The sequence below is a fragment of the Paroedura picta genome, chromosome 1 (assembly GCF_049243985.1).
Source record: "Paroedura picta isolate Pp20150507F chromosome 1, Ppicta_v3.0, whole genome shotgun sequence".
Lineage (NCBI taxonomy): Eukaryota > Metazoa > Chordata > Lepidosauria > Squamata > Gekkonidae > Paroedura > Paroedura picta.
The window spans coordinates 1716771-1744219 of NC_135369.1; the positions used below are offsets into that span (position 1 = coordinate 1716771).

Genomic DNA, 27449 nt, shown 5'->3' on the forward strand with positions numbered 1-27449 from the left:
CTTTGCCTGACCAGAAGTATCTTCAGGGTTTACCAGCACAAAGACAGCTGTGTGGAGAACTACCTACAAAGAATGTCTGGGAATTTTTATCTGACCCCAAATATTAGACACCAAACATCCATAATTTTCCGTCACTCTGCTCAAACAGGCTTGCAAGACCTCTTCCTGTTGAATGCGTGACTTGCGGAAATTCCAGATAAATTCCCCTTGATGCCCCCTGATTTGCTGTTAACAAAGAGCGGGGGGGGGGTCTTGGAGGGGGCCAAGTGTCCCTGGGCACTTTGGTGAGAGCTTAGCATCCCACACCACAAAGCAAGAAAGCAAGAAAGCAGCTTGCATCTACTTTCCTGGGCAAACATAAATCTTTCAGAGGGTGCGCGCTTTGATATCTGCCCCGCTCTATACACTGAGGATCCGGCTGTGGGGCAAAATTGCTTCCCCCCCAACCCTCCCCACAAAGAGATGCAAGAAAGTTTCCTGGATTCATGAGGGAGATTAATAAGTGTTAAGCATTGCCCAGCCTCATTCTGTTCGTTTCTTTAGGGATTTTTTTTTTTGGGGGGGGGGGGGTTCTCTGTTCTTCATGTGTTTTGTGCCCTCTGGTGGTTAATTTGAGATTACAGCGGTTTATGTCCAGCAAGACATAATATCAAGAGGGCACAAAACACATGCAGAACACGGGTGGGGTTGGTTGGGGTGAGGTGGGGAGAACTGATGAACCCACTCCTGGACATGAGGAATATTACCGGCAAGCACTTTGAGACTGTGTGACAACAGAATAACTTAAATAATGTTTTAGTTGGTTTCAATTGATTTTAATTAATGTCATAATTGTGTTAATGTTAATGTGTTAACTCTATGTAATTATTATTTGTTGTTCTCCACTCCAAGCTGGCTTGCCAGGAAGAGTGGCATATAAATCTAAATAATAAATAAATCCAAAGAAACAAGAACTTACAAACAAGGAAAATGGGAATGCCTAATAAACCTTTAGAAAGGAGGCATCTCTCTCTCTCTTGTCTCTTTCAAACGCAGGGGGCTGGATCCATGGGCTATGCCACTAATGGGAGTGCTTTACTCTGATGCATGAGACTTCAAGGTACAGCTCTTGCGTGGGGAACAGGCCCCCAGCGTTAGTGTCCCCCGAAACCCTCTCAGGCTCAGGACATGCGGGAGATTTTGGGGAGGCCTTGAACTCATTGTGCTACTCACTGAGAAGACCCGTTCAGGGTGCCCCTTGGCTCGCATGTGGTGTCGTGAACCTGCCTTCAGGACCATCCAAGCTTCGTCATGCTTCCCGTTCTAGAAAGATAAAGAGGAGAGGCCAAAATGCAAGACCAAGATGCGGCCCCCCGGAATTGCACTGAAAAACAGAAAACCCTGGCCAGAGACCCAGCTCTTTGTTTATTTGCTCCCCTCCTTCCCCATCATCAGTCGAGGGCGCAAGGACTCTTAAGTAGCTGCCTGATGCAAAACACTCACAGAATCATAGAATAATAGAGTTGGAAGGGACCTCATGGGTCATCTAGTCCAACCCCCTGCACTCAAAACTCACGAGCTACATAGGACTGGGCGGTTTTAAAAGAAAGATACGCTTGGGTCCCTTCTAAGCTACGGAGTCCTTGGAGAGAGGAAGGAAGACAGGAAGTGATGGAGCAGGGGTGCCCTCGCGGTGCCCAGGGGCTGGGCCCAATCTGTTTAATGGGGGCACTTTCTCCAAGACAAGGAGCCTCCCCCCACTGCAGGAGGCCGTCTTCATGGGCATTCCGTGACACTCAGGAGCCCCCCTCCAAAGAGGGGGCTTAGAACAGATCAGAGGAACTCCTTCTTCCCCCAAAGAGGAATGAACCTGTGGAATTCCCCGCTGCAGGAAGAGGTGGCGGCTACAAGCAGGGACAGCTTCAAGCGAGGGTCGGATGAACGCCTGGAGCAGAGGTCCCTGAGTGGCTCTTAGCCTCAAGTTATGGATGGAAGAGCCTGTCTGGCCAGGGGTGCTCTGTCTTTGGTGCTTGGGGGGCAACAGTGGGAGGACTTCTGGCCCCACTGGTGGGCTCCTGAGGGCCCCTGGATTTGGGCCACTGCGTGACACAGAGGGAGGGACTGGGGGGGCCATTGGGCTGACCCAGCACGGCTTCTCTGATGTTCTTATGAGGTCTCCCGAGCGGGAGAAAGTGCGACTGCTAGGTGGGTGGGACCCTTCCCCTTCCCCTTCCCCTTCCCTCTCGGGGGTCCCTTTACCTCCAAGAAGAAGCGTGGGCTCTCCGGCATGGTGGTGAGCGCCCCGATGGCAAAGACGGAGGGAAGGCACAGACCAGGACGAAGACGCGCCAGCTGTGGAACTGGTAGGCAGAGCCCATCTGGAAGCTCCACCCTGCGGCAAGAAGGGAGGGAGGGAGGGGGGAAGAGGCAGGGGACCTGTCAGCACAGATGGAAGGGGGGAGCAGGGCGGACTACAGGACAGGGAGCCAACCTCCAGGTGCCGGCTGGAGCTCTCCCGGGATTACAACGGATTCCCAGCCAACAGAAACCCTTTCCTCTGGAGAAGATGGCTCCTCTGGGAGGTGGCCTCCAGGGCTTTGTACTCAGTGCAGCCCCCCTCCCAAAACGCCAGGCATTCCCCACCTGGGCCTGGCACCGTCATGTCTGCCCAGGCAGCCTCAGAAACGCAGGACAGAAGCAATCCCGGATCCCTCGGCAGGCAGCGATCTCCAGGGTGGACTCCAGAGCATCATACTCCACTGAGTCCCCCCCCCTGCCCCAAATCCTACCCACCCGACTCCACCCCCAAAGTCTCCAGGTCTTTCCCAGCCAGGAGCTGGCAACCCGCTCCCCTGCACTCACCGTAAATGGGGGATGATGGCCCAGGCCATGGCAGACGCATAGATGCCCCCGATCATCCAGAACATGCACAGCCAGCTGAGGTGCTCCCCCCTCTTCTCCTGGGCCAGGGAACTCGGAGTAGTAGGAGAAGACGATGGGGATGGAGCCCCCGATGCTGCAGGAGAGGAAGAGCCCGGTCAGCCCTGCGCCCGCGGCCATGTCCCGAGGCTGGACTCTGGGCGGGACTGTACCACTTCAGACTGCAGGGGAAGCCCTGCTGGGGCTGGCCTGCACCGCCTCCCACCACAGAGCTGGGCCAACCTGTGCAAAAGCCTTCCCCAGGCCCCCCAAGCCCTTCTTGCCCGGGGTAAGGCAGCACAGCGCCGGAGGAAGGACAGAAGCCGGACTGGAGCAGAGCAGTGCTTGCCAGTCTAGGCCCAGGGAGGTGCTCAGAGCAGAACCCCCAGAACCCGTTTGGAGGAGGAGGAGGAGGAGGAGGAGGAGGAGGAGGAGGAGGAGGAGGAATGATTCTGCGGCATGGCGGCCTGTTAAGGACCCTCCACGCTTCAAGCTGTTCTCCCGGGGCCCCCGAAATCTCCCATTGGCAGCCCCCCCCTCTCTCCACAGCATCCAAAAGGGGTGCCTAGCCCGCCCACCCACCCCGAATAGGGACCCAACTCCTCCCTTACCCCACGCCGGAGAGCAGCCGGCAGAAGAGGAAGGTGCCGTAGCCCTGGACGAAGGACGAGAAGAACGCGAAGACGCTGTTGACGGAGAGGGACACCAGGAGGCACTGCTTGCGCCCCAGCCGGTCTGCCAGGCCGCCCCACAGGAACGCACCGACCATCATCCCCAGGTAGACTATTAGGCCTGAGGAGGAAAGCGGGGTGAGGCCAAGGGGCAGACTGCAGGGCACAGTCCCACCTCCCCCCACCCCGCCAGCCATGCCCCCCCCCCCGTCCCTCCGATGGGTGGTGTTAAGGGAGACCCCTGCTCCCACCCTCCAGGGGGCTATTCCAAGCAAGGGACAATGCCCATGACCCAGAGAACGGGGGGGGGGGGGCAACTGGGGGGCACTAGGTGTGACCTCCTGGAATGAAAAGCCTTGCTTTGGTGCCAGTTTGGTGTAGAATCATAGAATCATAGAATCATAGAGTTGGAAGGGGCCACACAGGCCATCTTAGTCCAACCCCCTGCTCAATGCAGGATCAGCCCAAAGCATCCTAAAGGATCCAAGAAAAGTGTGTATCCAGCCTTTGCTTGAAGACTGTCAGTGAGGGGGAGCTCAACACCTCCTTAGGCAGCCTATTCCACTGCTGAACTACTCTGAATGTGAAATTTTTTGGCATGCCGGATTCGATTCTGCACTCCCCCACATGCAGCCAGCTGGGTGACCTTGGGCTCGCCACGGCACTGATAAAACTGTTCTGACCGGGCAGTGATATCAGGGCTCTCTCAGCCTCCCCTCCCTCACAGGGTGTCTGTTGTGGGGAGAGGAAGGGAAGGCGACTGTAAGCCACTTTGAAACTCCTTTGGGTAGAGAAAAGCGGCATATAAGAACCAACTCTTCTTCTTCTTCTTCAGTAATATCAGGGCTCTCCCAGCCTCACCCACCTCACAGGGTGTCTGTTGTGGGGAGAGGAAAGGGAAGGAGTTTGTAAGCCACATTGAGACTCCTTTGGGGAGAGAAAAGCGGCATATAAGAACCAACTCTTCTTCTTCTTCTTCAGTAATATCAGGGCTCTCCCAGCCTCACCCACCTCACAGGGTGTCTGTTGTGAGGAGAGGAAAGGGAAGGCGACTGCTAGCCGCTTTGAGCCTCCTTCGGGTAGAGAAAAGCGGCATCTAAGAACCAACTCTTCTTCTTCTTCTTCTTCAGTAATCTCAGGGCTCTCTCAGCCTCCCCTCCCTCACAGGGTGTCTGTTGTGTGGAGAGGAAAGGGAAGGCGACTGAAAGCCGCTTTGAGACTCCTTCGGGTAGAGAAAAGCGGCATCTAAGAACCAACTCTTCTTCTTCTACTACTTTGTCTTAAATGGGAGTGGCCTTCTGTGTCCTCCCCTCGAGTCTTGTCCTCTCACTCCCTCCACATGGCCTTTCGGAGACATACATGATGGCAGCCAGGAGGGTGTGATGGAATGGGGATGGGTGGGGGAATTGTAGGCTGTTTGGTTGAATTTTAACTTTGTCTTTTCAATCTGACGTTAGCCGAGCGGAGGAAACAAACCAGTAAATAACTACCTGCCTCCTGATGCTGGGCTAGCCAGCCGTTTGTGAGGGGGGAAGATCAGGCCTCTCTCTCTCTCCCCTTTGACTGCAAGCTGCACGTGAACTGGATCGCCTGGAATCAACGTAAATCCCCCTTTTCTGCAATATGATTCTTGGGAGATCTATGACTGGGCAAACCCTTGCTCCGTTAATCAAATCTTCCAAGAAGAAGATCATCTCTTCCAGCAGACCGGGATGGCTCCCAGCTGAGCAGGGGCTCCAGGCCAAGCCAGTTTGGTGTAGTGGTTAGGAGTGTGGACTTCTAATCTGGCATGCCAGGTTCGATTCTGCACTCCCCCACATGCAGCCAGCTGGGTGACCTTGGGCTCCCCACGGCACTGATAAAGCTGTTCTGACCGAGCAGGAATCTCAGGGCTCTCTCAGCCTCACCCACCTCACAGGGTGTCTGTTGTGGGGAGAGGAATGGGAAGGCAACTGTAAGCCCCTTTGAGCCTCATTCGACTAGAGAAAAGTGGCATATAAGAACCAACTCTTCTTCTTCTTCAGTAATCTCGGGGCTCTCTCAGCCTCACCCACCCCACAGGGTGTCTGTTGTGGGGAGAGGAAAGGGAAGGCGACTGGAAGCCGCTTTGAGCCTCCTTCGGGTAGAGAAAAGCGGCCTATAAGAACCAACTCTTCTTCTTCTTCTTCTGGTGCCTTCCTTCTTGCAGGAGACAGGATTCTCTCCCCCAAGCATCCCACCCCCATCCTGGGAACCTGAGTCCGATTGGGGGCAGCCCGTTTTGGAGATGCCAGCCCTACCTTTTCACCCCCTCCTGTCCCGGGCAGAAGGAGGGGGCTGCTGGCGTTCCCTGGGCATGGCGTGGCATCCAGGTTAGTGGCCAAGCACGTGGCTCGTGGCATCTGGCACAGGAGGGGGATGGAGCCTGGGCGGCTTCAAGGGTGGCACAACTTTGCCGCAACCCTGAGCCTGCTCCAGGCAAAGGGGGTGGGGAGAGGATCCCTGCCTGATCTCCCCACGTAATCCCTCTAGCCGGCCGGGCTGTGGCTGAGTAGCTCCTCTTAGTGGCGCTCTAATCCCCAGATTAACGGGCCAAACGCCAGGCCAATTACAGGAGCCCGCCAGATGCTCCTCCAGGGGACGGGGAAGACAGGGGACCCCTCCTCCTCCTCCTCCTTGCCAGCCTCGCGTTCCCACCTGCATCGGAGCCCAAGGCCTTGGATCCTACAAGGCAATGCAGCGTTGGGGAGGGGGGAGGGGGGAGGGGGGAGGGGGGAGGGTCCCGGCTTCCTCCCTTGTAGGAGGGGACTGTAAATGGGGTGGACGCTCTCAACAGCATTGCAGCAGCCTCTTCCCCGCCCCTGCTAGAAAAAGACCATTCTGAGTCCAGTACTGCCCCCCCCCCCCACTCTGCAGTGTCTTTTTGACATACAAGACCCAGAACTATAAATTCAGAGCCGAGGAGCACCTTTCAGGCCAACAAAGACGTATCCAGGGCGTGAACTTCCGAGTGCCAGTCTGAGGAAGGGTGCTTGCCCTCGAAAGCTCCCGCCCTGAATAAATCTCTGTTGGTCTTCAAGGTGCCCCTGCTGGACTCTGATTTTGTTGTGCTCCTTCAGACCAACACGGCGAACCGTTTGAAAATACCCACGGCTGGCCACGTCTTTCAAGGAGGCCACTCTGCCAACCCACCTGGGGGCTTGTGCTCCTGGGAGGACCCGGAGTAGCACCCGGTATGGGCCAGCCACACAGAGACGGCCTCCCAAGTGGGTCCCAAGTTAGGTTGCCAACTTGCACCCCAGGGCCTGGAGATTTCTCAGAACTGCAGCTGCAATCCAGGCGGCAGAGAGGGCGGGATCGATGGCGGGATCACCCCTGCGAGATTCGCCCCCCAGGAATCCCTCCCCACCCAGAGACGGCCAACGGACCACAGGACGGCGAGAAGCACGTGGGGAGGCACGCGTGGTGCCCAAGGGGGAGGGATGCCCAGCCTGCTCCCTGCCCTGGACTGAGGGGCTCATGATGCAGGAGGGACCCGGGGGGAGAGGGTCCCAGGGGTGGGTGTTCGGTCCGACTGGATCCCAGCAGCACCTTCGAGGCGGATGTGATGGGGAGGGCAGCTGAGCTCTCCCGGGGAGCGTCGTGGGGGTCAGCCGCCTCCAGTGAGGGGCCGGAGCAGGAGGGGGGGCACAGCCAGAAGGCCGAGTGTCCGCCAGCTGAGAGGGGAGCCTATTTTTAGCCCGGATTCCGGATCGAGCATCGCTGCAGTCACAGGGCCGGAGTCTCAGCGATGCAAGGTGACAGGCCGGTTGGGGAGGACGCTGGCAGCGCTTCTCTCAGGAGGGGGGAGCGGGTTCGAGAAAGCACGACGTCCGTCCGCCACCCCTCTCGTGCAGGCCCAGCCACCCCCCAGCCCCACTGGCGATGGCACTGCTCAAGCCGGAGCTCTCTAGGCTAGACCCCAAGCGTCGCTCTTCAGGGTGCCAACCTCCAGGCGGGGTCTGGAGGGCTCCCCAAATCACTGCCGCTTTCCAGACTATGGTGAGCAATTCCCCCAAACAGCATGGCTGCCTTAGAGGAAGAGGAGCTGCTCTTTATAACACACTTTTCACTCCCCCTGAGGGAGTCTCAAAGCCTTCGCCTCCTCTCCCCACAACAGACGCCCTGGGAGGGAGGTGGGGCTGAGAGAGCTCTGACAGAACTGATTTGGGAGAACAGCACTATCAGGATTGGGACAAGCCCAAGGCTGCATGTGGAAGAAAAGCAGGGAATCACAGAATCATGAAGGGATCTCCAGCGTCGTCTAGTGCCACCCCCAGCGCTGTGCAGGACACTCACAACTACCTGCTCACCCACAGTGACCCCCTTTTCATGCCCAAGTGATCCACCCCCCCCCCCCCCACCAACAATCTCCCAAATCCAGCCTAGCCAGGAGAAAATTCAGCTCCCATCCCACAGTGGTGATCAGCAATTCCCTGGGTCTGCAAGGAAGGGCCACAAGAGACAAACCCTGGCCCATCCCTTCCTGCCCACCCCCCCACTCACCATCTGCCTAAGCTCATAAAATCAATATTTTGGTCAGATGACTCTCCAGCCTCTGTTTAAACACTTCCAAAGGAGGAGAACCCACCACCTCCTGAGGAAGCCTCTTCCACTGAGAAACCACTCTGTCAGGAACTTAGATTCCTAGAATCCTAGAGTTGGAAGGGGCCATACAGGCCATCTAGTCCAACCCCCTGCTCAGTGCAGGATCAGCCCCAAGCACCCAGGAGAAGGATCTGTCCAGCCGCTGCTTGAAGACGGCCAGTGAGGGGGAGCTCCCCACCTCCTCAGGCAGCCCCTTCCACTGCTGAACTAGACTCCTAGAATCCTAGGGTGGGAAGGGGCCATGCAGGCCATCTAGTCCCACCCCCTGCTCAGTGCAGGATCAGCCTCCAGCATCCAGGAGAAGGATCTGTCCAGCCGCTGCTTGAAGACCCCCAGTGAGGGGGAGCTCCCCACCTCCTGAGGCAGCCCCTTCCACTGCTGAACTAGACTCCTAGAATCCTAGAGTGGGAAGGGGCCATGCAGGCCATCTAGTCCTACCCCCTGCTCAGTGCAGGATCAGCTTCAAGCATCCAGGAGAAGGATCTGTCCAGCCACTGCTTGAAGACGGCCAGTGAGGGGGAGCTCCCCACCTCCTTAGGCAGCCCCTTCCACGGCTGAACTAGACTCCTAGAATCCTAGAGTTGGAAGGGGCCATGCAGGTCATCTAGTCCACCCCCTGCTCAACGCAGGATCAGCCCAAAGCATCCTAGAGCAACTTCTTCCAGATGTTTAGCCAAAAATGCTTTTGAATTAATTTCTGGTCCGACCCCCCGGAGCAACTGAAAACAACTCTGCTCCATCCTCCATGACAGCCCCTCAAGTACCTGAAGATGCTCTTCATATCACCTCTTAGTCACCTTCTCTCCATGCTAAACAGACCAAACTCTCCAGAATAGAAGCCGCTGCGCTCAAGCATGACGCCACACTAGGGCCTGATGCCCCCTGACATTCCTCCCCTCCCCAGGCTCCACCCCTGAATCTCCAGGAGTCATCTGTCCTGGAGTTGGCAACCCCAGTTATCTGGGGTGGGATGTCTCATGCGGCCTCCTTCCTGCCCCAGACCTGCTGCTTCAACACGGCAGAGGCGGGGACTTGCCCTGCCCCAGCATGCAGTGCCCCATCAGGGGGAAGGGAGGAGAGGAAGGACCCCCCCCCCAAGGACCCCTGCCCATGAGGAGTTCCAGCTGATGCTGATGCTGATGCTTCTCCCTCCAGGCAGCCAGCCGGAGGCTCAGATGGCTGGGAGGGACTTCCGTGAGCTCCGTGAGAAATGTCCAGTTGCCCGTTCTGACCCACGAGGCCATTTGGCACTATCAAGAACTATCGATAAAACCCTCTTGCTCGAAATCTTACAGACTCAGACCAGGGGTATCGGAAGGAAAAACCGGCAGGAGGCCCCCAAACATCTCCCATCGGGCATCGGAAGGAGTTTAATGACGGGTCGACTTGGATCGCCGGCTCCAGGAGCCGATGCCAAAGAGAGCCGATGCCCGGCCAAGGCAGTGCCCCTCAAGCAGCAGCAGGCACAGACCCCCTGCAACGCCTCTCCCAAGCCCCTGAAGAGCTCCAAGGGCGACCAAGCAAATCGGTGACCGGGGCCACTCTTATAAGACCATGCTTTCGAATGCCAGCAAGAAACTGGACAGCTGCCTTCTGCTCCAGAGGGAGAGTCCATGTTGTGTTCAAGGGCAGACCCCGGTGCAGCATATCACAGTAGTCAAGCCTGGCAATGCTCAAATCATGAATCCCTGTGGCCAGATCACACTGAGCTTTGTGAGTCTCCCAGCTGGAGAAGCAACATTGTCAGGGGTCGGATGGAGCCAGGCTGAAGAGCCAGGGGCTTTTTGGTCTCCCCACAACAGATACCCTGTGAGGGAGGAGAGGCTGACAGAGTTGTGAGAGAACTGCTCTGCAAGAACAGAGATCTGTGACTGGCCTAGGGTCACCCAGCTGGCTGCCTGTGGAGGAGCAATGGGGAATCGAACCCAGTTCTCCCAATCAGAGGCTGCCGCTCTTAAGGGGGCCAGAGGGCCGTGATCTCCCTGACTATGCACGGTCGACTGAGGAACGATTCCTGGCTGGTCGATTTAAAGGCAGAAGGAGAGAACCGCAGTTGCCAATTATGGGGGGGGGGACCACTTTGGAGAGGAGAGGGCCTCAGCGGGACAGAGGGCAAGGGAGGCCACGCTCCAAAGCAACTGTTACCTCCTGGGGAGCGGAGATCAGCTGTGATTCGGGGAGATGGGCAGGTCCCACCCAGGGGCTGGTGACATCCGGGGGGGCCACTAGAGGGCAGACTAGAGGGGCACCTCATGGGTTGGATCCAGCAGGACCAGCCCTTGATCAGGCAAAGTTTGGGACCGGAGCAGAATCCGGCTTCGCAGGTTCAGCTGAGCTCCGACCCCAGGCTCAAACATTTCTAGCTGGCCAGTTTGGGGAGGAGGAACGGTCTGAGTCTTCAGAGGAAGGCGGGCTATACATTTAATTAATAATAATAAATAATAATAAATTTTAATCTTTTTAAAAGGCTGGAATCATAGAATCATAGAATCATAGAGTTGGAAGGGGCCATACAGGCCATAGACTGGAATCATAGAGTTGGAAGGGGCCATACAGGCCATCTAGTCCAACCCCCTGCTCAACGCAGGATCAGCCCTAAGCATCCTAAAGATGCTTTCCAGAGAACTTGCACAGCCCTTGTCCATCATCTTCAGGACCTCTTTAAGGACTGGAGATGTCCCAGAGGACTGGAAGAGAGCAAACGTTATTCCGATCTTCAAAAAAGGGAGGAAGGTCCTGTCAGACCAACCTGGTTTCCTTTTTTGACCAAGTAACAGGTTTGCTGGATCGGGGAAATTCGGTTGATGTCATTTACTTGGATTTTAGTAAAGCTTTTGACAAGGTTCCCCATGATGTTCTGATGGATAAATTGAAGGACTGCAATCTGGATTTTCAGATAGTTAGGTGGATAGGGAATTGGTTAGAGAACCGCACTCAAAGAGTTGTTGTCAATGGTGTTTCATCAGACTGGAGAGAGGTGAGTAGCGGGGTACCTCAGGGCTCGGTGCTCGGCCCGGTACTTTTTAACATATTTATTAATGATCTAGATGAGGGGGTGGAGGGACTACTCATCAAGTTTGCAGACGACACCAAATTGGGAGGACTGGCAAATACTCCGGAAGATAGAGACAGAGTTCAACGAGATCTGAACACAATGGAAAAATGGGCAAATGAGAACAAGATGCAATTTAATAAAGGTAAGTGTAAAGTTCTGCATCTGGGTCAGAAAAATGAAAAGCATGCCTACTGGATGGGGGATACGCTTCTAGGTAGCACTGTGTGTGAACGAGACCTTGGGGTACTTGTGGATTGTAAACTAAACATGAGCAGGCAGTGTGATGCAGCGGTAAAAAAGGCAAATGCCATTTTGTGCTGTATCAACAGAGGCATCACATCAAAATCACAAGATGTCATAGTCCCATTGTATACGGCACTGGTCAGACTACACCTGGAGTACTGTGTGCAGTTCTGGAGGCCTCACTTCAAGAAGGACGTCAATAAAATTGAAAGGGTACAGAGGAGAGCGACGAAGATGATCTGGGGCCAAGGGACCAAGCCCTATGAAGATAGGTTGAGGGACTTGGGAATGTTCAGCCTGGAGAAAAGGAGGTTGAGAGGGAACATGATAGCCCTCTTTAAGTATTTGAAAGGTTGTCACTTGGAGGAGGGCAGGATGCTGTTTCTGTTGGCTACAGAGGAGAGGACACGCAGTAATGGGTTTAAGTACAACGATATAGGCTAGATATCAGGGAAAAATTTTCACAGTCAGAGTAGTTCAGCAGTGGAATAGGCTGCCTAAGGAGGTGGTGAGCTCCCCCTCACTGGCAGTCTTCAAGCAAAGGTTGGATACACACTTTTCTTGGATGCTTTAGGATGGTTAGGGCTGATCCTGCATTGAGCAGGGGGTTGGACTAGATGGCCTGTGTGACCCCTTCCAACTCTATGATTCTATGATTCTATCTATGTAAAATAGGCGCTGAGCCTTTCTGCTTTCTCACATAACTGAAAAATCTTTTCTTGTTACAGTGGGCTTCCCTGGCCAATCTTAGCTCACTCTCAGCTTTGGCCTTTCTGATGATTGAAGTTGGAGTTGGTTGCAAGAGGGCTGGATCCTGTGGATCCATTCCACCACTGCTGAGGCTTCCCTCCAGTGTAAGCAGCCTTCCCCGGAGCCTCCAACGCTTAATGAATCCTTAAACCAGCCCTGTAAGGTAGGACCCTCCTTATCTTCATCTCGAATTTCCCCAATGGGGAAGGGGAAGACCTGGCTGGAAGCCAAGTGTGGTGTGTGTCAGAGTATGCTCTGGGAGACCTAGGTTCAAATCCACTCGTCTGCCCTGGAAGCTTGCTGGAGGACCTTGGTACCATCACACCCTCTCCGCCTACCCATCCTTGCTGTTGGGAGGGCAACATGGAGGTGAGGAGAATCCTCCCCACAGAGGCAGGAAACGTATTTCAAAAGCAAAGGGCTAAATCAGTCTGCATTGGAGGCCTGCTTTCTAGTGTCAGCATTCGGGCTCACAGCTCAAGCGCCTCTTCTTGCAGACAAAGGAGAGAGGCCTTCCCACTCAGCCTAGCTGAAGTCTTGCAGCAGCCAGGAATAAATCCCACCCCTGCTGCTTCCCTGGAGCTGCGTTTCCTTGGAACATTCCGCCAAAAACGTTGGGATGAGTCACACTTTGCCTTCCTTCCGCTGTCGCTCTTTCTGGCCTCATTTCAGGCAGATTAGACACGGTTCTGTGCAGACGAAAGCGGGGGGGGGGGCTGTCCCAGCCTGCTGGCCAGCCAGAAATTTCCTCCTGCCAAACCCCTGCCATTCGGTGCACTCAGGTTGGTCTGGTACCACGGTTGCCCGAATGCAGGTCAACATCTGGGAGACAATGCCAAGGTAGAAACATGCTTTGGAATCTTCTGCAAGCAACTCCAAACTCCAGTGGAAGCAAGTGGGTACAGGTGAGAGAAAAGAGCTGGGGTTTTATACCCTGCTTTTCACTTCCCAAAGAAGCCCCAAAAGCGGCTTACAAATGCCTTTCCCTTCCTGTTCCCACAACAGAGGTGGGGAGCTGAGAGCGCTCTGACAGGACTATGGCTGGCCAAAGGTCACCCAACCCCAAAAGGCAGAAGCCTTTGCAGAAGCCATGCTCATTTTCCATCAGCAGGCCTTGTCCCTCTTTGCATCTGACAATCCTGTCTTTGATCAGTGTCTACTAATTTGCCAGAAACAGACATTAGACAGACTGGCCTGTGATTTCCAGCTTCCCCTCTGGACCCCTTTTTAAAACCCATGTAAACCCTAAGAAATCCAGTCCTCTTATCTTGTGACAGGCGCGCTTCTTTGCCACTCCCCCACATGACCTCCCTCATGGTTTTTCAACAAAAGTCTCAAGAAAGGTGCCTGATCCCTTCTCTAGCCCTACACTGTCCTCCTTGAGGTGGGTTGACACCATAAGAAGAAGAAGAAGAAGAAGAAGAAGAAGAAGAAGAAGAAGAGTTGGTTCTTATATGCCGCTTTTCCCTACCCGAAGGAGGCTCAAAGCAGCTTACAGTCGCCTTCCCATTCCTCTCCCCACAACAGACACCCTATGAGGTGGGTGAGGCTGAGAGAGCCCTGATATCACTGCTTGGTCAGAATAGTTTTATCAGTGCCGTGGCGAGCCCAAGGTCACCCAGCTGGTTGCATGTGGGGGAGCGCAGAATCGAACCCGGCATGCCAGATTAGAAGTCCGCACTCCTAACCACTACACCAAACTGGTGAGCCCGAATGCTGACACTAGAAACTAGACACTAGAAAGCAGGCCTCCAATGCAGACTGATTTAGCCCTTTGCTTTTGAAATACATTTCCTGCCTCCGTGGGGAGGATTCTCCTCACCTCCATGTTGCCCTCCCAACAGCAAGGATGGGTAGGCGGAGAGGGTGTGATGGGACCAAGGTCCTCCAGCAAGCTTCCAGGGCAGACGAGTCTCCCAGAGCATACTCTGACACACACCACACTGGGCCTCCAGCCAGGTCTTCCCCTTCCATGACACCTACCATGACACCAAGGCCTTCTGATATCGCCACCTGCGCACCAACCCCTTGCGTAGTTTGGCCTCTGCCTGCAATTGCTGAAGTCCAACATGGCCTTGCATGCTCAGCTAACTTCAGGAATGTTTAGGTGAGCCAATGCTTTAAAATGTGGGAACTAGAATTAAATACCACATTTAACAAAAGGGACTGGTATACGGTATTCAGGCAAGTTCCCTTTAACTCCTGGACAAGGAAAATGCAAGAATATGGCCTAAAAGTAGGAGGAAGAACAAGTGTTGGTTCTTCTATGCTGCTTTTCTCTGCCCGAAGGAGTCTCAAAGTGGCTTACAATTGCCTTCCCTTCTTCTCCCCACAACAGGCACCCTGCGAGGTGGGTGAGGCTGAGAGGGCTCTCAGAGAATGTGGACTGGCCAAGGTCACCCAGCAGGCTGCATGTGGAGGAAGACGGAGGCACCCAGCCCAGTTCTCCAGATCAGTGGCTGCCGTTCTTAACCACGTCACACTCAGTCCAGGAAAAGGGCTGGAAGCAGGAAGGAAAAAGCCAGAGCCAGCAGCACCTTACAGACCAACAAAGCTGTTGGTAGGGGAGGACCTTTCGTGAGTCCACTACTCACGAGGAAGCGTGCAGATACACATGAAAGCTCCTTCCCGGCCCCAGACATCATCAATCTTGAAGTTGCTCCAGGGCTCTGGCTCTTTTCTCCTGCTACGGACAGACTAAGTAGAGAAGAGCTGGGCTTTTATACCCCCCTTTTCACGACCTGAAGGTGTCCCAACGCAGCTTCCCTTCCTCTCCCCACCACAGACACCCTGTGAGGCAGGTGGGGCTGAGAGAGCCCTGAGAGAAATGTTCTGCGAGAAAAACTCCAGGAGAACTGTGATTGGCCCAAGGTCACCCAGCTGGATGTGAGGGGGTGAGGAGCGAAATAACTGTTTTTTTTTATAACTTGCAAACAGAAGTCTCAGCTTGTACTTAGCTGCCAAAGTTGGTGTGTCAAACTGACCTGTTCTCAAGAGCAGAGGGAAAAGCTGTAATTGTTTATATTAACCATTAGAGGCTGGCCGGGAGGGGGAGGGAACAAAGGTTGCCTTTTGTGACCTTTCCGGGGAGCTGGCATGGATACAGCAGGGTGGTCCCGTGGGATGTGCAAGGGGGTGAAGACCCCAGGTTACTGGTTTGACCCGAAAGGGCATCACCTTTCCTGCCTCCAATGGGAAGTTATAAAGTCTCGTGTCACTGCATTGTCCTTTGCACAGATGTGGGAATCCCCTCTGTGTCTATATTTCTTCTGCAGTAAAAATATAAAAAAGGGTTTTCTCTCCTTGTGATTCATTAGGGATGGGCAAAGGGAACCCTAATTTGGCTATTTGGCCCATCAGATGCATGTTGATGTGGGGGTGGGATCAAACGCAGTTCTCCAAAATAACATCCATCAAGAACAGCTCTGGGAGAGGAGGCAGAAGACAAAAGGGAGAAGATCAGCCTGCCCAGCAGAGGCTCTGCCCCTGAGCTCTGGCCCCTCCCCAGGGCTCTCCAGGGTCTCAGGCAGAGAAAGGTCTTCCCCATCCCCTCCTGCCTGGTCCTTTCAGCCGGAGATGCTGCCTGGGATTGAACCGGGGACCTCCTGCCTGCCCAGCAGAGGCTCTGCCCCTGAGCTCTGGCCCCTCCCCAGGGCTCTCCAGGGTCTCAGGCAGAGAAAGGTCTTCCCCATCCCCTCCTGCCTGGTCCTTTCAGCTGGAGATGCTGCCTGGGATTGAACCGGGGACCTCCTGCCTGCCCAGCAGAGGCTCTGCCCCTGAGCTCTGGCCCCTCCCCAGGGCTCTCCAGGGTCTCAGGCAGAGAAAGGTCTTCCCCATCCCCTCCTGCCTGGTCCTTTCAGCTGGAGATGCTGCCTGGGATTGAACCGGGGACCTCCTGCCTGCCCAGCAGAGGCTCTGCCCCTGAGCTCTGGCCCCTCCCCAGGGCTCTCCAGGGTCTCAGGCAGAGAAAGGTCTTCCCAATCCCCTCCTGCCTGGTCCTTTCAGCCGGAGATGCTGCCTGGGATTGAACCGGGGACCTCCTGCCTGCCCAGCAGAGGCTCTGCCCCTGAGCTCTGGCCCCTCCCCAGGGCTCTCCAGGGTCTCAGGCAGAGAAAGGTCTTCCCCATCCCCTCCTGCCTGGTCCTTTCAGCCGGAGATGCTGCCCGGGATTGAACCGGGGACCTCCTGCCTGCCAAGCAGAGGCTCTGCCCCTGAGCTCCGGGCCCCTCCCAAGGGCTCTGCAGGGTCTCAGGCAGAGAAAGGCCTTCCCCATCCCCTCCTGCCTGGTCCTTCTAGCTGGAGATGCTGCCTGGGATTGAACCGGGGACCTCCTGCCTGCCCAGCAGAGGCTCTGCCCCTGAGCTCTGGCCCCTCCCCAGGGCTCTCCAGGGTCTCAGGCAGAGAAAGGTCTTCCCCATCCCCTCCTGCCTGGTCCTTTCAGCTGGAGATGCTGCCTGGGATTGAACCGGGGACCTCCTGCCTGCCCAGCAGAGGCTCTGCCCCTGAGCTCTGGCCCCTCCCCAGGGCTCTGCAGGGTCTCAGGCAGAGAAAGGTCTTCCCCATCCCCTCCTGCCTGGTCCTTTCAGCTGGAGATGCTGCCTGGGATTGAACCGGGGACCTCCTGCCTGCCCAGCAGAGGCTCTGCCCCTGAGCTCTGGCCCCTCCCCAGGGCTCTCCAGGGTCTCAGGCAGAGAAAGGTCTTCCCCATCCCCTCCTGCCTGGTCCTTTCAGCTGGAGATGCTGCCTGGGATTGAACTGGGGACCTCCTGCCTGCCCAGCAGAGGCTCTGCCCCTGAGCTCTGGCCCCTCCCCAGGGCCCTCCAGGGTCTCAGGCAGAGCAAGGTCTTCCCCATCCCCTCCTGCCTGGTCCTTTCAGCTGGAGATGCTGCCTGGGATTGAACCGGGGACCTCCTGCCTGCCCAGCAGAGGCTCTGCCCCTGAGCTCTGGCCCCTCCCCAGGGCCCTCCAGGGTCTCAGGCAGAGCAAGGTCTTCCCCATCCCCTCCTGCCTGGTCCTTCTAGCTGGAGATGCTGCCTGGGATTGAACCGGGGACCTCCTGCCTGCCCAGCAGAGGCTCTGCCCCTGAGCTCTGGCCCCTCCCCAGGGCTCTCCAGGGTCTCAGGCAGAGAAAGGTCTTCCCCATCCCCTCCTGCCTGGTCCTTTCAGCTGGAGATGCTCTCTGGAATTGAACCGGGGACCTCCTGCCTGCCCAGCAGAGGCTCTGCCCCTGAGCTCTGGCCCCTCCCCAGGGCTCTCCAGGGTCTCAGGCAGAGAAAGGTCTTCCCCATCCCCTCCCGCCTGGTCCTTTCAGCTGGAGATGCTGCCTGGGATTGAACCGGGGACCTCCTGCCTGCCCAGCAGAGGCTCTGCCCCTGAGCTCTGGCCCCTCCCCAGGGCTCTCCAGGGTCTCAGGCAGAGAAAGGTCTTCCCCATCCCCTCCCGCCTGGTCCTTTCAGCTGGAGATGCTGCCTGGGATTGAACCGGGGACCTCCTGCCTGCCCAGCAGAGGCTCTGCCCCTGAGCTCTGGCCCCTCCCCAGGGCTCTCCAGGGTCTCAGGCAGAGAAAGGTCTTCCCCATCCCCTCCTGCCTGGTCCTCTCAGCTGGAGATGCTGCCTGGGATTGAACCGGGGACCTCCTGCCTGCCAAGCAGAGGCTCTGCCCCTGAGCTCTGGCCTCTCCCCAGGGCTCTCCAGGGTCTCAGGCAGAGAAAGGTCTTCCCCATCCCCTCCTGCCTGGTCCTTTCAGCTGGAGATGCTGCCTGGGATTGAACCGGGGACCTCCTGCCTGCCCAGCAGAGGCTCTGCCCCTGAGCTCTGGCCCCTCCCCAGGGCTCTCCAGGGTCTCAGGCAGAGAAAGGTCTTCCCCATCCCCTCCTGCCTGGTCCTTTCAGCCGGAGATGCTGCCTGGGATTGAACCGGGGACCTCCTGCCTGCCCAGCAGAGGCTCTGCCCCTGAGCTCTGGCCCCTCCCCAGGGCTCTCCAGGGTCTCAGGCAGAGAAAGGTCTTCCCCATCCCCTCCTGCCTGGTCCTTTCAGCTGGAGATGCTGCCTGGGATTGAACCGGGGACCTCCTGCCTGCCCAGCAGAGGCTCTGCCCCTGAGCTCTGGCCCCTCCCCAGGGCTCTCCAGGGTCTCAGGCAGAGAAAGGTCTTCCCCATCCCCTCCTGCCTGGTCCTTTCAGCTGGAGATGCTGCCTGGGATTGAACCGGGGACCTCCTGCCTGCCCAGCAGAGGCTCTGCCCCTGAGCTCTGGCCCCTCCCCAGGGCTCTCCAGGGTCTCAGGCAGAGAAAGGTCTTCCCCATCCCCTCCTGCCTGGTCCTTTCAGCTGGAGATGCTGCCTGGGATCGAACCTGGGACCTTCTGCCTGCCCAGCAGAGGCTCTGCCCCTGAGCTCTGGCCCCTCCCCAGGGCTCTCCAGGGTCTCAGGCAGAGAAAGGTCTTCCCCATCCCCTCCTGCCTGGTCCTTTCAGCTGGAGATGCTGCCTGGGATTGAACCGGGGACCTCCTGCCTGCCCAGCAGAGGCTCTGCCCCTGAGCTCTGGCCCCTCCCCAGGGCTCTCCAGGGTCTCAGGCAGAGAAAGGTCTTCCCCATCCCCTCCTGCCTGGTCCTTTCAGCTGGAGGTGCTGCCTGGGATCGAACCTGGGACCTTCTGCCTGCCCAGCAGAGGCTCTGCCCCTGAGCTCTGGCCCCTCCCCAGGGCTCTCCAGGGTCTCAGGCAGAGAAAGGTCTTCCCCATCCCCTCCTGCCTGGTCCTTTCAGCTGGAGATGCTGCCTGGGATTGAACCGGGGACCTCCTGCCTGCCCAGCAGAGGCTCTGCCCCTGAGCTCTGGCCCCTCCCCAGGGCTCTCCAGGGTCTCAGGCAGAGAAAGGTCTTCCCCATCCCCTCCTGCCTGGTCCTTTCAGCTGGAGATGCTGCCTGGGATTGAACCGGGGACCTCCCCAGGGTTTTCCAGGGTCTCAGGAGAAGGTCTTTCCACTGATTCTTTAACTGGAGAGCCATGGCCTCACCCTCCACTTCTTTGTTTCTAAAGAGAGATGTTGGGGCTCTCTTGACCCCAAAAGACTGCCCATGAAACCCAGCCATGCACAGACCATCAGTGGTACACTGAGGGTGGGAGACTCAAGGGCTCCTGTGGGGCAGGGCTCCCTAGGCCACCTCTGCCCACAGGAGGGACCAGGGAAGGCCACTCTGCTGTCCCCGGAAACTCTGGGAATTGCTCCCAGTGGGGGCCCTGCAAACTGACGTAGGTGGGAGGGGACAGGCGCACGGCGCCTTTGCCGCACTGCAGTTCACAGGTGCCGAGAAATCCGGCCCCAAATCCGTGTCAAAACCCAGCATTTCCCTGCAGGCGACCGCACACCACCCCCACGCTCCCTCCTCATTGCCCCACCCCCGCAAAAGACGCCCCCCCCCCTTCCGCCATGGTTTCTTTCATGGGGATTTAATTCTGCCTAAGCCTTTATCCGCTGCAGCACAGGCCCAGCAGTGGCTCTGCGGAGCGGAGAGATCAGCTTGGGGGGCCCCTGGTATCCTGACACATCCTGCCACACTGCGGGGGGGGGGGGGGATGAGTCAGTGCCTGTTCTGCCAGGAGCGTCTCTGGGCAGGATTCGACCTCCTCACAGGGGCATCGGGCACTGCAGGCTGCAAATCGCCCCCTTGAGTCACGGCCCAGTGGGAGGGGTGGCCGTGGGGAGCAGGTTCCATTCCAAGCATGTCTCGCTTAAAGGACTCAAGGGGTACATCTGCTGGGGGTCTTCCCCCTGGCGTGAGGCCCTGAGAGTGACCCCCAGTCCAGGGTCAGGATCTGGCTCAGGAAAAGGGAGGCCACAAATGAAGCTGCCTTGTGCCGGATCTGACCCTGGGTCTATCAAGGCCAATATGCTGTGCTCAGGCTGGCAGCTGCTCTCTGGGGTCTGCCTGAGCGTTTACCTAGAGATGCCGGGAAGGAAAGTGGAACTGCCAGCATGCCAAGCACTGCCACGGCCTCTACTCTGCCCCTGGGCCTCCTGGGAGGTCTGAGGGGGGGACAAAGAAGAGGGCACCTATGAGCATGCCCAGACATCAGCTTGAGGTTGGTTCTTGGGTCGCCACCCTCCAGGGGGTGCCTGAACATCTCCCGGAAGAACAACTGGATTCCAGGTGAAAGAGATCCTATCCCCAAGTAGAAAACGGGGGAGGGCTCATAGACTCCTAGAGAAGAAAGTGTTCCTAGACGCCATCTAGTCCCACCCATGCTCAGCGCTGAATAAGGATCTGCCCAGCTACTGCCTGAAGAAGGCCAGTGCAGGATCAGCCCCACCCCCTGCTCAATGCAGGATCAGCCTCCAGCATCCAGGAGAAGGATCTGTCCAGCCGCTGCTTGAGGACGGCCAGTGAGGGGGAGCTCCCCACCCCCTGAGGCAGCCCCTTCCACTGCTGAACTAGACTCCTAGAATCCTAGAGTGGGAAGGGGCCATGAGGCCATCTAGTCCCTCCCCCTGCTCAGTGCAGGATCAGCCTCAAGCATCCAGGAGAAGGATCTGTTCAGCTCCTGCTTGAAGACGGCCAGTGAGGGGGAGCTCCCCACCTCCTTAGGCAGCCCCTTCCACTGCTGAACTAGACTCCGAGAATCCTAGAGTGGGAAGGGGCCATGCAGGCCATCTAGTCCCACCCCTTGTTCAGTGCAGGATCAGCCTCAAGCATCCAGGAGAAGGATCTGCCCAGCCGCTGCTTGAAGACGGCCAGTGAGGGGGAGCTCCCCACCTCCTGAGGCAGCCCCTTCCACTGCCGAACTAGACTCCTAGAATCCCAGAGTGGGAAGGGACCATGCAGGCCATCTAGTCCCACCCCCTGCTCAGTGCAGGATCAGCCTCAAGCATCCAGGAGAAGGATCTGTCCAGCTGCTGCTTGAAGACGGCCAGTGAGGGGGAGCTCCCCACCTCCTCAGGCAGCCCCTTCCACTGCTGAACTAGACTCCTAGAATCCTAGAGTGGGAAGGGGCCATGGAGGGCATCTAGTCCAACCCCCTGCTCAACGCAGGATCAGTCCTAAGCATCCTAAAGCATCCAAGAAAAGTGTGTATCCAACCTTTGCTTGAAGACGGCCAGTGAGGGGGAGCTCACCACCTCCTTAGGCAGCCTATTCCACTGCTGACCAATGCTATGGCAGAGGTGGCCAGACTGTGGCTCTCCAGATATCCATGAACTAAATAAGAATGCTGGCAGGGGCTCATGGGAATTGTAGTCCAGTGTGGCCACCCCTGCTCTATGGCATCATACCCAGCTGAAGTCCCTCCCCTCCCTAAACTCCCTCCCCAAATTCCAGATCCAGAGCTGCTCACGCTCCCTGGTTGCCTCCCTTCCATGGAGAAGCCCTTTTCTGCAGGGAACGAGAACCATTCCCCAGAAAGGGACGTTAAAACAAACCTTTCCCCTCTGTCCGGAAGCCTCAGCCTCACTGTGCCCTGGGGTGGAAAAAGGCACATTCGCCTCTTCTCCCTTGCACCTCTCTCTCTAGGAAGGCCTGTGTCCTGCCCTTTTTCAAAAAACAGAGGGAGGAAACTGAAGAGGAAACTCTTCTTCCAAAAAAAAAACAAAAACACCCTGCAAGCAGAAAAGTAGCTGAGGCCTGGGGATCCCCTGGAATTCCAGCTCACCTCCAGACTGCAGAGATCAGATCCCCTGGAGGAAAGGGCTGCTTGGGAGGGGGGCCCCTGTGGCATCGGGCCCCACGGAGCTCCCTGTCTCCCCCAGACTCCCAGCCAAGGTCTGGCCCCCTCCTCCCAGCCCTCGCCAGTGGCAAACGGGGATCTGGCACCCGCAAGGCAAAGGGCGAGAGAGAGGCTCTGCTGGGCTGAGCACGGGCCCTGTGATCGGGAGGCTCCCCGGAGTACGTTCCTTTCCTACTGTTGACGGATCCCGTCGCCACGTTCAGCAGCTCTCCCCCATCCGGGTACCAACGGTAACCATGGCAACGCCAGGGTGTCCCCTGCTGAACCGCAGGCCGCCGGGCCTGCACGAGGGAGCATCCGAGCATCCGGCGCCACCAGGGAGAGCGAGAACAGCACACACGGGCAGACACGCTCCCGGGGCCATCAGCCGGGTGGCCACCCGCCAGGACATGCAAGCGTCTTTTTTAGGAAGCGTGAGGGAGACCACGGCCCGAGGGAGTCAGGTACTAGGGTTGCCAGCCTCCAGGTGGGGCCTGGGGATCCCCCGCAATTCCAGCTCCTCTCCAGACCACAGAGATCTGTTCCCCTGAAGAAAAGGGAGGCATGGTGCCCCCCTTAGCCCCCTCCCCAAATCCAGCACTGAATTGGCCACCCTTGGGGCATTAGGCCTTTTATCCCAGTGCCTTGCTGTCAGGAAGTAGTCTATGGGAGCCCACCTGAAGCGGCCAAGAATTCACTGTCAGAAATGTCTACACAGTAGGTTGAATGGCAGACTGGCTCTTATCTAGCTGCAAGCCAAGCCACAAAGTGGCCTCCCTTGTAACCTCCAAGACAGAAGGGTCACAGAGTTCACTGTCTTTTAAAAGCCATGCGGTTTCCTGTCAGTCTCTGCATGTCTGCCAATTCCACAAGCATAGAAAAAGGGCCCTGCTGGATCAGGCCATTGGCCCTTCCAGTCCAGCCTCCCGTCTCCCCCAGGGGCCAGCCAGTTCCTCTGCAGGGCCAGCCACAGGGCAGAGAGGCCGAGGCCTTCCCCTGAGAAGACCCTCAGAAGAGCCCTGCTGGGTCAGGCCAGGGAGGGCCCCTCCAGTCCAGACTCCCGTCTCACCCAGGGGCCAGGCAGTTCCTCTGCAGGGCCAGCCACAGGGCAGAGAGGCCGAGGCCTTCCCCTGAGAAGACCCCAAGGAGAGCCCTGCTGGGTCAGGCCAGGGAGGGTCCCTCCAGTCCAGCCTCCCGTCTCCCCCAGGGGCCAGCCAGTTCCTCTGCAGGGCCAGCCACAGGGCAGAGAGGCCGAGGCCTTCCCCTGAGAAGACCCTCAGAAGAGCCCTGCTGGGTCAGGCCAGGGAGGGTCCCTCCAGTCCAGCCTCCTGTCTCACCCAGGGCCAACCAGTTTTTCTGCAGGGCCAGCCACAGGGCAGAGAGGCCGAGGCCTTCCCCTGATAAGGACCTCAGAAGAGCCCTGCTGGGTCAGGCCAGGGAGGGCCCATCCAGTCCAGCCTCCTGTCTCACCCAGGGGCTAGCCAATCCCTGGAGACCAAGCCCAGTGAGGAAGGGCTGAGGGACTTGTGAATGTTCAGCCTGGGGAAGGGAAGTTGAGAGGGGACAGGAGGGCAGGGAAAGGTTCCTGTAGGCAGCAGAGGAGAGGCACAACCCCTGGGGCTGGACAGATCCTTCTCCTGGATGCTTAAGGCTGATCCTGCACTGAGCAGGGGGTGGGACTAGATGGCCTGCATGGCCCCTTCCCACTCTAGGATTCTAGGAGTCTAGTTCAGCAGTGGAAGGGGCTGCCTAAGGAGGTGGGGAGCTCCCCCTCCCTGGCCGTCTTCAAGCAGCGGCTGGACAGATCCTTCTCCTGGATGCTGGAGGATGATCCTGCACTGAGCAGGGGGTGGACTAGATGGCCTGCATGGCCCCTTCCTACTCTAGGATTCTAGGAGTCTAGTTCAGCAGAAGAATGGGCTGCCTCAGGAGGTGGGGAGCTCCCCCTCACTGGCCGTCTTCAAGCAGCGGCTGGACAGATCCTTCTCCTGGATGCTGGAGGCTGATCCTGCACTGAGCAGGGGGTTGGACTAGATGACCTGTCTAGCCCCTCCCAACTCTATGATTCTGTGTGGACGGTTCCTGATGGTGCCTAAGAGTTCGTTGTGCATTGCATGACCCTGTCCCCCGACTCCCCCCCTGGGACCCACCCAGAATATCCCCTTGTAAAAGGGACAAAACCCCAGCAGCAGAACGGTCTGAGGGGAGACCAGCCAGATGGCCCCCTGCTCCTCCCCGGTCACCCCAGCCTCAAGACCCGCCCCTTGCCGCCTTCCGGGGGACTTACCCAGCATGCCCTTGTTGGAGTCCGACAAGCACATGTCCTTCTCGGCGCTGGGGAGGACGAAGCCCACCACGAAGATCTCCACCCCGTCGGCCATGAGGGCGAGTCCGAGCACGAAGTAGAGGGTCCACTGGAAGCGCCCGTGGCCACACTCCTGCAGGATCAGCTCGTACTGCTGGGACAGCTCCTCCTTCTCCTTCTTCCTGTCCCCCTCCAGGTCGTCAAAGTCCCTGAACTCGCTCACCACTTGCTGGTTGGCCGTCAGGGGGTCCCCCCCTTTGACCGAGTCGTTCCGGGGGATGCCTTGGTACTCCCCCTCGTAGATCTCGTCGTCTTCGTCGTGGCCCTCGGTGGCGTCGCTGGAGGCCCCTTCGTCGTCGATGGACGGCTCCCCACGGTAGTAGCCATCTTGGGGCTGGTAGTCTTCGTCGTCGTCGTCGTCTTCCTCAAAGCGGGCGTAGGAGCGCTTGGTGTACTCGTCCTGCACCCGGTCCACGCCTTTGCCCACCTTCTTGGTCGCATGCTTCTTCACTTCCTTGGCGATGTCCTTGGCCCCGCGGATGAAGGCCGTCCGGTCTCTGAAGCCTTCGTCCATGGCTCTCGGCTCGCCCGCAAGGCCCTTTGGGGTCTCGAGACTGAAGAGAGACGGAGGAGGTGCGGGGCAGACGGCTGACGCTTCCGCTCGGATGGGAGGGCAGCGTGGGCTTCTGGGGGTGCCTATCAAGCTGTGGGGCCCCGCTGCAGCCTTCCAGTTGGGGAGGAAGAGGCAGTCTCAACGGCTGTCCCGGGGCCACTGCGGAAGGGCATGGAGGGGCCACCCATCCGTTGGGTCTCCGCTTATGGCTGGAAAGCAGAAGTGACAGCCAAGGAAGCCGCTCCGCTGGGCCCGGTGGACACGGTCCTGCCAAAAGGACAAAGCCAGACCAGCAGATCTTAGCATCCGTCCACAAGAACAACCACCCATGAAAGTCCAGGCCCAAGTGGGGTGGCCAAATGGGCCAGCCTGGGATACAGATGGGATGAATCCGGGCCCAGTCGTGGGGGGGGGGGGAAGGGACATTATTATTATTATTATTTTATTATTATTATTTGGATTTATATCCCGCCACTCCCCGTAGGCTCGTGGCGGGTCACAGGAGTCCTATCCCCATTAAAATACCCATTAAAAGACTTTAAAACAATCCCAACATGGCGGAACTTATTATTCATTGGGCCCATTTCCCTTTTCAGGCAGTTTCAATGTTTATTTTGCAACATTTATTCATTTTTTTAAGGTTTCTGTACCACCTTTCTAACCAAGCAGGGTCCCCCTAGCTGGTTCATGCGGGCCAGATTTTGGCAGCCAATTGCCTGTAACTGGAAGTTCAGAACGGCCCCTGCCCAGTTTTTACCGAAATCACAGGAAGGCTTCCTAAGGCCTGCTCTATCCCTCTTTGCAGCACTGCCTGTTGAACACCTACCTGAGCCCACATTCCGGCTGACTAACCGTCTACGGATACTGGCTCAGCCGTGGCCGAGCTCCAGTGGGAAGAGGGGCCGCGAAAGACCTCGGCCTGAATCGCCGGACAGTCTGGGTCACGTGACCACGTTCCTGCTCTTTCTATGGGATTTCCTTTTTCTTCACCTCCGTATTAATATTGATATGAAGCTCATTTCCCCCCCCCCCGCGCCCCTTCTCTTTTTGTCAGGCATCATTTTGACCACACAGGAAGCTCGTGTGGGGTACGGGGAATAGTGGCCAACGCAGACCCAGGTTCAAATCCCAGCATGCCACAGAAGTGACTAGTGTGACCCTGGGCCAGTCCCTCTCTCCCAGCTAGGGAGGCCAACCTCCAGGTGAGACCTGGGGATCCCCTGGAATTCCAGCTCACCTCCAGACTGCAGAGTTCAGTTCCCCTTTGGAGGGTGGGTTTGTGGTACCTGTCCTCCCCAGGCTCCAGCCCCAAATTCCCAGGAGTTCCCCTGCCTGGATCTGGCCCCCCGTGGCTAAGGTGATTCCTGGCAACCCCACTCTCAGCCTAATCTACCTCACAGGGTTGTTGTGAAATCAGAATGGAGGAGGGGGGATCCTTGCATGTTGTCCTGCCCTCCTTGGAGGAAGTGCAAGATGAAAACATACAGGATGGAATTTGTTTACAAAATCCCTTGAGATGGAGCCTAAAAATGTGTTCCTGCACCTCTTCTTTCCCAGGGAGACCTCTGTGCACCAGGGAAGGCACTGCGATGGCGGAGGAGAGGCACAGGATCAGGTCCTTTTGCTCAAGAGGCAGCTTTCCCTCTCCCCCAGGGCCCCTGAGTCCAGTGGTCAACTCCTGGATAGAGACGGGGAGGGAGGGATTGTGGAGGGGGCTGTCATGCCAAAGACCCCACCCTCCAAAGCTGTCATTCAGTCCGGGGTCTGGCGCTAAGCTGTGATTCCCAGCCATCCCCAGGCCCTGCCTGGATGTTGGCAGCCTCCATTATGGCTGCGATCCCACCTGCTCCCTTGAGGAGACATGACTTTGGCTCCAAAGCTACTCCAGAAATGGGCCCCCACCCCCTTCTCCCTTCTCCTGCCTGGCCCGGCTTTGCCCTGCAGCCCCGTGAGGACGGCTGCAAGGAGCCCTGAGACACGCGCCCCTGGGCACGGGGGCAAGGCTGCAAGCCCCCTGGACTACTGCCTGCTGCGCCAGGCAATCTGGTTGGATGTTCGTCCAGTCCCCCCCCCCCCGGAAGGCCAGGCGCGGGAGCCTTCGAGGAAACCAGCCCAGCTGCCATTTGCATCTTGATGCCGTCCTAATCGAGTCAGGCTTTTAATTTAGAGCGGCTGAAAAATGGCCCCGTTTCTGGCAACTCAAGGGCCAGCTGCGTTGGCTGCCCGACCGACCGACCGACCGGCCGGCCTTCTGGCACAGAGCTCGGCTGGAGTGGGAACAGGGCGGCACCGTCAGGCTCCTTCGCTGCTTTGCCCTTCTCGCGAAGGAGACCGCATGGCCCTCTAATGAGGCTGCCCCCGGCATTATTAAGGGCGTCCGTGCCTCTTGCTTCTGAAGAGAGGCACGTTATGTTCCCCCACGGACTGCGTGGAATCCGATGGCCCAAAACAAATCAGAGGGCAATTTGTGTAGTCAGGAGGAGCAGGCCACGACGCCTCGGCCCCAGCGAGGGAGAGATAAACCTGCCACTGGGCCCTTTAATAAACTCGTGATTCATGAACTGCCGCTCGGCCCTTCTGCCCTGCAAGAGAC

The 27449-nt window shown here is 57.6% G+C and overlaps 1 protein-coding gene across 1 annotated transcript in view; it reads right to left on the minus strand.

Moving 5' to 3' along the window:
• SV2A (synaptic vesicle glycoprotein 2A) overlaps positions 1 to 27449 on the minus strand; it is a 47108-nt gene that overhangs the window by 15182 nt on the left and 4477 nt on the right. Inside the window, 7 exon segments of the mRNA XM_077319240.1 lie at positions 1213 to 1302; positions 2239 to 2297; positions 2300 to 2373; positions 2845 to 2948; positions 2950 to 2995; positions 3510 to 3690; positions 24226 to 25123. Of these exon segments, the coding sequence (XP_077175355.1) occupies positions 1213 to 1302; positions 2239 to 2297; positions 2300 to 2373; positions 2845 to 2948; positions 2950 to 2995; positions 3510 to 3690; positions 24226 to 24817 (1146 nt within the window). The 5' untranslated portion in view covers positions 24818 to 25123.